Source organism: Panonychus citri, unplaced genomic scaffold (assembly GCF_014898815.1).
Source record: "Panonychus citri isolate SS breed McGregor unplaced genomic scaffold, ASM1489881v1 Contig00058, whole genome shotgun sequence".
Lineage (NCBI taxonomy): Eukaryota > Metazoa > Arthropoda > Arachnida > Trombidiformes > Tetranychidae > Panonychus > Panonychus citri.
In genome coordinates this window covers 22,464-35,604 of record NW_026515463.1, presented here as the reverse complement: position 1 = coordinate 35,604, position 13,141 = coordinate 22,464, and the positions used below count along the sequence as shown (strand labels likewise).

General features: G+C 33.9%; 1 protein-coding gene across 1 annotated transcript; it reads right to left on the bottom strand.

Moving 5' to 3' along the window:
* Window positions 1-2,358: 2,358 nt before the first annotated feature.
* LOC128385922 (uncharacterized) lies at window positions 2,359-7,110 on the bottom strand. The gene is given in 8 exon segments (XM_053344853.1): window positions 2,359-3,548; window positions 4,340-4,491; window positions 4,560-5,185; window positions 5,258-5,426; window positions 5,516-5,561; window positions 5,564-5,638; window positions 5,778-6,888; window positions 7,012-7,110. Coding segments are annotated over 8 exon segments (3,288 nt in total). The 3' UTR covers window positions 2,359-2,538.
* Between the last annotated feature and the right edge of the window lie 6,031 nt (window positions 7,111-13,141).

Sequence of the window (13,141 nt, the reverse complement as noted above, 5' to 3'; positions counted from 1 at the left end):
TATTGAATATTCTATAGATTTCCAAAGATCTCCAGAAATGTTAAAGCCAGAATCTAAACAGCTCGATGATGGTTCTAATTTTCACTCGATACTTACAATAACTAATGATTAAAAAGTTTCAATATTTTTTTCCATCATTACAATTAAAATTAACTTAAATAATTCAACTAGGTAACTAACTAATTCTATGGTCTTGGATTAAATTGTTGGCGGTGAATAAGATTATTTCATGATGATTCAGAACAATTGTGGATAATCAAAGAGAGAAATTGGAAAGCGATGGAAACAATTAAGATAATTTAGTCACAGAAATTTTGAATTGAAGCTCTATTGTCTGAAAAGAGTATAATTAACCATGTAAATTAAATTGAACAAGGAAGAGATTATAGTTAAATTCTGATTGATTGAATTAAATTACTGTGGTTTCTTGTTTTTATTGTACATATTCACTATTAATAATAAATACTCTATTGCAATGTTGATTGTTGGTCATTGATTAACGTTGACCATTATTAATGATGATTAATTTGATACCAGTAAGAAAACAATAATAGCCATTTGATGCCGCAATTGAATTAATTTGATCTGGTTAATGATCAAAAATGAAACTGATTATACCAAAAGACTTAAATTTACTGTACATTTACATTTTCAATGTATTAAAAGGTCATTGTAATTAAGAATAACAATCAATCAAGTAATTAAAAGAAGGTGAAGTTAGAATGTAATCAATGGGATTGAATATTGAAGGAAACAAGTTGATTAACATTATTCAATTAGTAACAATCAATTTATGGGTTGTTACCCTTTCCGATCTTAACGATTGTTAATCAAACAATTAGTCTATTGTGTCCAGTGTCCAGTGTCCACAGCAAGAGTTTGCAATCCCGTTGATGATGATAGATGATCGGTAGTTTGTTAATCAACAATCGTTGAAGAAAAGAAAGTTTAATTGTTTCAATTGGACATTCAACCAATGGAAGTTATTATTTAATCTCGTTGTTAACTGAAATTAAATATCGGTGATAATCACTTTTGATTAACTCTCATGAATGACCCTCATGGGTCAGTTGATTAATTTACTAACCCTCCTTTGTAATAATCATTGTAAACAAACAATCTTATTCATTTATCTGATTATTATTATTGTTGGTGAGATCATCTCAATCATAATCATAATTAAAATCATAATCATGTTTGTTTTTATCAAAAGACAAGGTTGTAATTGATCAATGATAATCACTTTAAACGCAAGAATCATCAATCTCAGTAACATACAAATAGAAATCAAGTTTTACAATGTAAGTGAAACAATTAAAATTAATTTAACAGGAGAAAATTAGAATAACAAAATCTAATTAACACTCAACCCAAAAATGATTATCTTCACTTTTTCGGATTCCTAGATTTTATTACTCCTTAAGGAGGGACCTTTACGGTCCTCATACGACTGAGCAGCCTCAAAGTGCTGCCCTCGAGCGGTCATATGTTCAACCGCGTAAGATACAGGAGATTTAAATTTACATAATAATAGTTTACAAAATAATTTACAAAATAATTTACAGAATAATTTACAAAATAATTTACAAAATAATTTACAAAATAATTTACAAAATAATTTACAAAATAATTTACAAAATAATTTACAGAATAATATAATACAAATAATAAAATATACAGTTTTGGGCAAAATTAATCTAGATCGAAAAAGAAGTTGATGAGACATTTCATTTCTGTGAGAAATGCTGAAAGCACGTTGTTTGGGTCTGTGTTCATTTGTGTTTTGTTCAATTGTTTTTTTTTTATAACTTAGCTACTTACCTTCGATTTATATCATTTAAACATCAGCACCAGTGAAATTTATCTGAGAAATCACTTAATTAAAGGAAAATTTAGAGGAGAAAAGGTAATCCTACCCAACATTAAACTGCTCATTCTCATTATACTTCTCCCCCTTTTCTTTTCATTCGTTTCAAAGAATAAAAGAAAACCAGTAGATGGCACCACTGGTTTTCTTTTTCATTTATTTGTTCTGGTTTGTGATTAACAGATTAACTAATTAATATTAGAAATTCTAATTTAGAATTAAGATCCCGCTAATCGTGAGCCGAAAAAAAGTCAACTGAAAGTAGAAAAGTTGAACTTACGGACAAATCTTGATCCTTTCCCAATGTTGGCCCGGTTTTCTCTGAAACTAAATTTTTTCTTTCCCACTGTTAATTTGTGAGCCAATATTTTGTTAATTTAATCTTTTCTTAGTAATTACAAGAAATTGTGTTAACTTTCTCAGTTGGAATGGAAATCTGGGTAAGTAGATTGTCAGTTTTGTTTAAAAGAACATGAGACATTTTTCCAAAATACCAGAAAATAGAAAATATTTATTGAAATTTTAAATGATAACAAGATTGACAATGTTGAGCTTTTGCATTGGCTTGATTTTTGTAAAAAAATATATACACAATAAGAATATTTTTTATTGGAAATTTTGATTAACAATGAATAGAAAACTGTAATTAGTTGATTAGATGAGACAATGTCTCAAGTTTCATCAAAAGAATAGTTTTTGACTACCAGATGATCAATTGGTTCTAATTTTTCTTCATTTTCTCTTTCTTTCTCAGCAGATTCAACTTGAGATGAAACTGTTGGTCCCGATGAACACATGGGAACCTTTTCCTTTGGCGGTTGAAGAGGATTCGTTTGAAGCTCGGTGACTACATTGTTGGTGGTGGAAAATGGCTCTGGAGATATTGATTGTGGTTTCCAATTGGTGTATAAATTGGTGAATATCGTATCAACATTTGGCTTTTCTCTGGAAAAAAGTTCATCATAATTGGCGTTAGAAACTGCATTTATCATAGGCTTTGGCTTCGAAGATGATGGTATCAGTGCAGGCAGTGGTAACGGCATTGTCTCCAACAGAGATGCCAAATCGTTGACGTACATCAGGTCACTGAGGTTACGATAGATATGAACCGGATGTTGGTTGGTCAAACCAGGTTTAAGAAGAGCTGTTGTTACTGAGGTCATTTCAGAACCTTCATCTAAACTCTCAGTGCTTCCAGTTTGATTGCTCGTCTCTGCGCTAATTTGATCTGTTATTGAATTTACTTCGGAAATTGCTCCTGGTGAGCCTTGGCAACTCTCTGGTGATTCATTTCCCGTTCCTGCAGATGAGCTTAAAAATAACTGTGAATATGTTGGCGGTGGTGATCCGTTAATAGATTTGGTACAATGAAGACGAGACCCATTGTTTCGACGAGTATTCACAAGCGCAGAAAACATTTGACCATTTTGATGGTCAATATCACTTTGTCGAGGTCTACATTGCTGGTCAAAAGAATGACTCAAGCCACAAGCACCTGAACATCCAGGAATCGGTATTTCGTAACCTTCGTGATCAACTGATATGTTGAGGTATTTTGAATGGACGCTCTCAGCTCGAGATGAAGCACAATAAGTTGTCGCTGTGTCCATGGTACTATTGAAAGCACTATTGAAACCACTAGAGTCTCCACAGGTAGAAAATCTCAACTCTGAAGATGCTCCTGTTAGGGAACGAAGAAAATTAAAATTAGAACGAGAAATATACTAATAATTTGCGGTGTTCGTCAAACTAAGTATGTACAGTAAAAAAGCTGATATTCTATTAACAAAGAATCAAGCGAAACCGGAGAGCATAAGCTCTACGATAATTTCAATTCTTTTAAATCGCATGTTTCGTATATTTTCATGTTCGAAAAGTGATTAATTAAGCAGATAAAATGTTGATTACTTTGACCCGAAGGTTTCACCGGTTATTGTTAGAGATCCAGTTGATGATTAGATGATCATCAAGCAATTGGTTAAACTACGATGTAAGGAAAGTTAACGCTTTGGATATCGTTTAATGGCCTAGAGAAAAGTCGATCTTCCAAATAGAATCCAAAATTATCAAAGGCTCCTGCAGGGGAAGGTTAAAACGCACCAGCGAACGTCAATGTGTTAGATTTTATCGACATTATATTAGATGGTTAATCGACAATCAAAGAAAAATTAAAGGAAACAAAAAGCGAGACAAACACTGGACATCACAAAAGCATAAAGCAACAGGGAATGTGTTAATTGTGATCGAGAGAGAGAGAGAGAGAGAAAAAAGTGCAACTTGAACGTAAATCTAATGATTTACATTTTTCGAAACAACATGCGATTTAAAGACACCAGAATATCCAATTAGATTAAAAAAAAGAAAAGAAAGTGCGATAATCAAGACGATTAATTAAAGAGAGAGAGATGGAGATTGGATTCAATAAAATCTTGATGGTGCAAAAGTAAATTAACAAACAAGCAACTGATTTACCGTTGGTGTAGTAGCTGTGGTTTGAAAAACTTGTGATGATTCCGTCTCCTGATGACAATTTAAGTTTTAATTCCTCCAGATAATTGAGACAAGACATAAATGTTGGTCTCATGTCTGAATTGTAACACCAGCATTGATTCATCAAAAGGAACCTATTGAGAGAGAAATCAATCAAATTGAGAGTTCAGTTTATTCGACTCGGATGATTTTAAACACTTACATCTCCTCTAAACAGTTTGGTGGCCTTTCAGGTCGACCACCACTTCGAACATGGTTCAATACTTCTTGATTACTACGAGCTGGGTATGGTTGTTGACCTAAAGTCATAACTTCCCAAAGTAGAACACCGAATGACCAAACATCCGATTGGGTCGTGAAAATGGCGTAAACTAAACTTTCCGGGGCCATCCATCGAACTGGCAGCAAACCCTCGCCCTCTTTACGATAATAATCATTTTTATAAATATCTCGAGCTAGACCAAAGTCACCGATTTTAACGATTCTTGATTCACGGTTTTTGCTCGAAACAAGACAATTTCGAGCGGCCAAATCTCTGTGAACAAAGTGCATCGCTTCCAAATATTGGCAACCTTTAGCAACATCCACACAGATACTGAGAAGATCATCTAAAGTCAAATCACACTGTTTCTTTTCTGTCGGTCTCTCATCTCGAAGATACGAAAGAAGATCGCCTCCCTCCATGAGCTCTAATAAAATGGAATTATTTCCCGGATCAAGACAAACACCAAGAACTTTAAGAATATGTGGATGTTTGAAGTTCCCCATGATTTTAGCCTCTTTCATGAAATCATCTTTTTCTTGTTCTGATGCATCTGATTTTAATTTCTGTGAAAAAATCAACTCAATTAGTGTTATTAATGGTATAATTGATCAGCCATTAGAATTAAAGAGAATTACCTTTATCGCAACGGGCAATGAAGCATCGAGGCTTCCGACAAGCTCAGGATCAGTGAACAAGCCACGAAATACTTGACCAAAAGCTCCACAACCCAAACGATCTGTTTGTTTGAATTGGCTTGGTGAAATTAATCTGATGGACGACAATTCATTTTCTATTCCAGTATCTCTGTTAATAATAATGATGAACGAGTAATCAAATGATTATTTTCTTTGATCAAGTATCTTTGTGAATCGTTTAAATTGCAATAAACTTACCCTGGTAGATAGAGTCTATTGTCTTCATGGGGATGATCTGGAAGGTCAAGCTGATTAGATTTCGTTCATGTCCTCGTTCAGATTCCTTGAGAACTTCTTTCTCATTAGTTTGCGATTTCATGACTAGATTATTAAGGGTTTAGGGTTAAAGTGGTTAATGGAAGGAAAAGGAGTAAAACAAGCAATTAGCAAACAATTAAAGATTTAAAGCCAAGACAAGCAGTTAAGTAATCATTTCATTAGTAATTGTTAATTATTTTACCTTTTCTGGCAACAAAAAGCAAAATAATAAAAAACATTAATGATCCAAGAATAGTCAAACAAAGAGTCTTGAAATCGGCTGAAGATGAAGGATGAATAATCAAGATCTCATGGTCAGCAGTTGAGTGGACAAAGGGCATCGGTTGAACCGTTGGATGGACCAAAACAAGGGAGATTAATTTGTCATCCAAAGCGAATGAATTATGATAAATCTCCTCTCCATCTGGATTAACCTCTTCCTTGCACAATTCAGTTCCTGAGATCCAGTAAAATGTATCATCATGGTGAACCAAACCAGCAACGTCTTTGAATCGAGAGGCGACAACATTTGGTCTTATATTGGTCACATTGGTTCCGTCCATAGATGTTGACCAGATCGTCTCATTGTGAGGAAAGTAAATACGTTTTCGTGAATAATCAATGGTGAATATTTTGGTCAATGGATCTCGGAGAAAACGAATGATTTCCGGTTTACCGTTGGAAACAGAATTGGGCCTCGGTAACTTGATCAAAGAGGTTCGGTAGAGTCCACTTCTATCAAATGGATTGGAAATGGACCAATAGAGATATTTGTTAACTGGATCAACATGTAAATCTTTGGCTCCACTGATTAAACTAGGTAAACACCATGTGAATGAAATTGTTAATTCATCTAAATTGAAACAACCAATTGATGAATCGAAAAGCATATAAACAATATCATGAACCCAATCAATGGCTATTTTGTTAATGGCACTTGGCCAATGATCACCAGGAACTGGTAACGGTAAAATGGATACTCGAGGCTTAGAATCAACTTGATTGCCTAAATTGTTATCAATCTTCCAAATGGTTCCATTAGACAAAGCAATTAAAACCAATTTACGTTTAATATGCAAATCAACGGACACAATTGTGACATTATCATCACTATCTAGACTAAAAAGTGTTGACCCATCCATAAGGTCAGTTGAGTAATTGTAAACTGACCGATTCGAGGAGACAAGTAGATATGGTGGAACTGTCAGATCAGTTAGACCTTCAGTTTCATTGAAAAATGGTGTAGTGACATTCAAGAGGGTCAAAGGTCCCTCGCCTTGCGAGTTGATACTTGATAATCCAATAACTTTAGTCTAAGCTAGATCATTACTTTTTAAGGCCAAAAAACTATTGCTTCTGATAGCCTTGGTTAAATGACAGCGATTTGACTTATTTAGAGTCATTCACAGTCACGATTACATCTCCAAGTATTGTACTAGTAGTAGTTTCGGAGATATTAGGCCTCGAAGATCAAAGGCCACTCTCTCATTCCGGTAAAACTGTTGATCAAACGAAAAAAGTGCTTGATCAACCATGTTAACCCATACTAGGATAGTCTCAAAAATAAGTTTCAGAACATTCTCGGCACTTGGGACTAATCGCCGTCCATTTATTTAAATACAACGGAATTGTGACCGGAGCACTTTGGATATTTTTTTAACAAAACAAATTTAATTTTCTGTAAGGGCATGAAAAGTTGTCGATAAAGTAAAAATTTCATGATCTATTAAAAACTTATCGTTGCTTAGAAAAAGTGACATGAAGTTTTAACTTCGAACTCGATTTTCTCAAAAACTACTGATCAGATCAGGAAAAAATAAATAAATATATTTGGACTTCATATTTGTGGCCCTCCAAATGCACAAAATTTCAACTCTTAACTCAAAACTAAAATTGGGCGACCCTTCTCCTTCTGAGCAATAAGCTTGACGAAACGAGCGACATCCACGAAGACATGACGACACCTTAAAGTTCAATCAAAATGAACAGAAAAAATAATCAAAATGAAAATTCAACACTGAGAATCAATGAGAAAAAAGTATCGATGGATTTTGTGTTCTATCATATAGTTGATTAAACAATTGCCACACCGGTGATAATTAATATGGTTTGATAACCTTGCACAATAAGTGAGATAATGACCAGTATAAAGGTCAGTCGAAGATTGTTACAATCAATAATCTCAACGGTTAATTATTTATTGATGTTGAAAATTAGTTTTATCTTCTTGACTAGATAAATAAACAAGATACAGAATGTAGCAAAAATATTAGCATTAGTAATAACAAATCACGTAAACACTAACGATGCACCGCACAGGGTTGCCCCCGTCTCGGTTATTCATATTATAACAAAAGTTGATTCACAATCAACGATATCTTTATATACAATAAATAACCGCACAGGGTTGCCCCCGTCTCGGTATGCATTGTATATAAAGCTATATACAGGGCGTTTTTTATCCACTACGGCTATTACACTGAATATCGCCAGAACTAAAAGTCATATGAATGTCAGACTTGACCAGACCATTTTTGATCTTCTCGGTAATTTATCGCGATTTTTGTTTACTTCCATATTCCTCCTTTTTTGTGGTTTTTTGTTCCAACTCTTCCCTTGGTATTGCTATCGGTCTTGTTACAATTTACTGAAAATATTTACAATGGCCAATATTCAACCTTCATTATAATTAGCAAATAGAATAAGAAGCTTCTTTACTGAGCCCATGCAAGCTCTACCAGCTCAGCATCGAGCAGGTAGAATAGAAAGATATAATCATTTATTTAGAAAAATTATCCCCAATTATGTAGACGTCTTAGAGATCGACGGGCTCCTTGGGCAAGAAATGGAAGAGCAAGAGTGTGCAGAAGAGCTGCATGAGGAAGATATTCCCATTGCTGGGGTCGAAGAGGTAGCGCAATCTAACGTCGCTCCGCGCCGAGCAAGAGTCCCTCGAGAGAGAAACATAGACCATTGGGGTATATTCTTAGAATCATTAAATAATTATAATGAAGATGCGGAAAGAGAGGATATCCCAATTGCCAACGTAGAGAGCGGTGTCCAACAGCTAGTTAGAATTGAAAGTAAAATAAAATCATCGCGAAGTATGTTCATGTACTATTTAGCTATAAGGAAAGTCCTCAGAAGAATGTTTTCTTTGGTTGGAAACTACGAAGATCTTCATGAACACCTAACTCGTGTTCAACGGAGAGTTTATTCGAGGCATATATGGTTCCTAATGAGCATATATGATTTAAGCATACTGTATCCCAGAATAACGCGAGTCTCAGCTACGCTGAAATTCATGAAGGATGTATTCGCCACAATAAAACAGCGAATAGCGGCAATTATGGCTAGTGCGGAAGTCAGCGACGCAGATAAAGCTTATTGGACCTCACAAGATCGTTAATCATGTATATATATAGTAGTATCTTCATGAGAAAAAGTTACAAAAAACAAAAAAATCAAGAAATTGCAAAAACGCAAAAAAATTGAATCATTCCATTGTATATACTCATCTTCATCAAAAATTTCGGTAAGACTCTAGAACACCACCGTTCGCAAATCGTCTTGAAACTTTTTCAGTGTATAGCCCTTAACATATAGGTCATACATATGGATGGAATTTCTGCGGAAACTTTTGGTTCAGAAGATAAAGATAATCAAAAATACATTTTTACATAGGAGTCTATGGAGAAAATAAAAGTTTTCTACAGCATGTCAAAAAATTTCTAGAACAATGTATTTGATACCATGTATACATATAGGTATGATGAGTTCATGTGTGAAAATTCAAGGTTCTGGGTGCCTTGGTGTGTAGGTAAAATTGCATGAAAAGTGTATTTTCAATGTTTTCTTAGATTACTATTGAACCGTGAGTCACACTCAAAATTTAGTGCATATTATTCTCAAGATCAAACTTACTAGTCAAGGTCATTTCAAGGTCATCGAAGGAGTTTCAAATTTTTAACCTGTGAACAGCAATTTAATTGTGTTGAAGTTAAGGAGGATGGTCGCCGAATTTTAGTTTTGAGTTAAGAGTTGAAACTTTTTGTATTTGTAGGGCCACAAATATGAAGTCCAAATATATTTATTTTTTTCTGATCTGATCAGTAGTTTTCGAGAAAATCGAGTTCAGTTAAAACTTCAGGTCACTTTTCTCAGCAACGATGAGTTTTAGATCATAATTTTATTTTATCGACAACTTTTCATGCCTTACAGAAAATTAAATTTGTTTTGTTAAAAATATCCAAAGTGCTCCGGTCACAATTCCGTTGTATTTAAATAAATGGACGATTAGTCCCAAGTGCCGAGAATGTTCTGAAACTTATTTTGAGCCTATCCTAGTATGGGTTAACATGGTTGATCAAGCACTTTTTCGTTTGATCAACAGTTTTACCGGAATGAGAAAGTGGCCTTTGATCTTCAAGGGCTAATATCTCCGAAACTAAAATACTTGGAGATGTCTGAATAATTCAAATAATCGTCATTTAACCGAGGCTATCAGGAGCAATAGTTTTTTGGCCTTAAAAAGTGATGGTCTAGCTGAGACTAAAGTTAATTAAAAGTTATACTACACTCAAGTTATAAACACCCAAATGTTTTATGCTTGCTCGAATGAAATACTATTTCATCAAACATTGTCAAACTATTTTTAGCAAAAGTGACTGTATTTTAAGGCCAAAAAACTATTGCTCCTGATAGCCTCGGTTAAATGACGATTATTTGAATTATTCAGACATCTCCAAGTATTTTAGTTTCGGAGATATTAGCCCTTGAAGATCAAAGGCCACTTTCTCATTCCGGTAAAACTGTTGATCAAATGAAAAAAGTGCTCGATCCACGATGTTAACCCATACTAGGATAGCCTCAAAAATAAGTTTCAGATCATTCTCGACACTTGGGACTAATCGCCGTCCATTTATTTAAATACAACGGAATTGTGACCGGAGCACTTTGGATATTTTTTTAACAAAACAAATTTAATTTTCTGTAAGGGCATGAAAAGTTGTCGATAAAATAAAAATTTCATGATCTAAAAACTCATCGTTGCTGAGAAAAAGTGACCTGAAGTTTTAACTTCGAACTCGATTTTCTCGAAAACTACTGATCAGATCAGAAAAAAATAAATATATTTGGACTTCATATTTGTATTCTAATACAAAAGTTTCAACTCTTAACTCAAAACTAAAATTCGGCGACCATCCTCCTTAACTTCAACACAATTAAATTGCTGTTCACAGGTTAAAAATTTGAAACTCCTTCGATGACCTTGAAATGACCTTGACTAGTAAGTTTGATCTTGAGAATAATATGCACTAAATTTTGAGTGTGCCTGACTCACGGTTCAATAGTAATCTAAGAAAACATTGAAAATACACTTTTCATGCAATTTTACCTACACAAGGCACCCAGAACCTTGAATTTTTACATGAACTCATCATACCTATATATACATGGTATCAAATACATTGTTCTAGAAATTTTTTGACATGCTGTAGAAAACTTTTATTTTCTCCATAGACTCCTATGTAAAAATGTATTTTTGATTATCTTTATCTTCTGAACCAAAAGTTTCCGCAGAAATTCCATCCATATGTATGACCTATATGTTAAGGGCTATACACTGAAAAAGTTTCAAGACGATTTGCGAACGGTGGTGTTCTAGAGTCTTACCTTTTCGAGAAAATCGAGTTCGAAGTTAAAACTTCAGGTCACTTTTTCTCAGCAACGATGAGTTTTTAGATCATAAAATTTTTATTTTATCGACAACTTTTCATGCCCTTACAGAAAATTAAATTTGTTTTGTTAAAAAAATATCCAAAGTGCTCCGGTCACAATTCCGTTGTATTTAAATAAATGGACGGCGATTAGTCCCAAGTGCCGAGAATGTTCTGAAACTTATTTTTGAGCCTATCCTAGTATGGGTTAACATGGTTGATCAAGCACTTTTTTCGTTTGATCAACAGTTTTACCGGAATGAGAGAGTGGCCTTTGATCTTCAAGGGCTAATATCTCCGAAACTAAAATAATTGGAGATGTCTAAATAAGTCAAATCATCGTCATTTAACCAAAGCTATCAGAAACAATAGTTTTTTGGCCTTAAAAAGTGATGGTCTAGCTGAGACTAAAGTTAATTAAAAGTTATACTACACTCAAGTTATAAACACCCAAATGTTTTATGCTTGCTCGAATGAAATACTATTTCATCAAACATTGTCAAACTATTTTTAGCAAAAGTGACTGTATTTTAAGGCCAAAAAACTATTTTTTCTGATAGCTTTGGTTAAATGACGATGATTTGATTTATTTAGACATCTCCAATTATTTTAGTTTCGGAGATATTAGCCCTTGAAGATCAAAGGCCACTTTCTCATTCCGGTAAAACTGTTGATCAAATGAAAAAAGTGCTCGATCCACGATGTTAACCCATACTAGGATAGCCTCAAAAATAAGTTTCAGATCATTCTCGACACTTGGGACTAATCGCCGTCCATTTATTTAAATACAACGGAATTGTGACCGGAGCACTTTGGATATTTTTTTAACAAAACAAATTTAATTTTCTGTAAGGGCATGAAAAGTTGTCGATAAAATAAAAATTTCATGATCTAAAAACTCATCGTTGCTGAGAAAAAGTGACCTGAAGTTTTAACTTCGAACTCGATTTTCTCGAAAACTACTGATCAGATCAGAAAAAAATAAATATATTTGGACTTCATATTTGTGGCCCTACAAATACAAAAAGTTTCAACTCTTAACTCAAAACTAAAATTCGGCGACCATCCTCCTTAACTTCAACACAATTAAATTGCTGTTCACAGGTTAAAAATTTGAAACTCCTTCGATGACCTTGAAATGACCTTGACTAGTAAGTTTGATCTTGAGAATAATATGCACTAAATTTTGAGTGTGCCTGACTCACGGTTCAATAGTAATCTAAGAAAACATTGAAAATACACTTTTCATGCAATTTTACCTACACACCAAGGCACCCAGAACCTTGAATTTTTACACATGAACTCATCATACCTATATGTATACATGGTATCAAATACATTGTTCTAGAAATTTTTTGACATGCTGTAGAAAACTTTTATTTTCTCCATAGACTCCTATGTAAAAATGTATTTTTGATTATCTTTATCTTCTGAACCAAAAGTTTCGCAGAAATTCCATCCATATGTATGACCTATATGTTAAGGGCTATACACTGAAAAGTTTCAAGACGATTTGCGAACGGTGGTGTTCTAGAGTCTTACCTTTTCGAGAAAATCGAGTTCGAAGTTAAAACTTCAGGTCACTTTTCTCAGCAACGATGAGTTTTAGATCATAAAATTTTATTTTATCGACAACTTTTCATGCCCTTACAGAAAATTAAATTTGTTTTGTTAAAAATATCCAAAGTGCTCGGTCACAATTCCGTTGTATTTAAATAAATGGACGATTAGTCCCAAGTGCCGAGAATGTTCTGAAACTTATTTTGAGCCTATCCTAGTATGGGTTAACATGGTTGATCGAGCACTTTTTCATTTGATCAACAGTTTACCGGAATGAGAGAGTGGC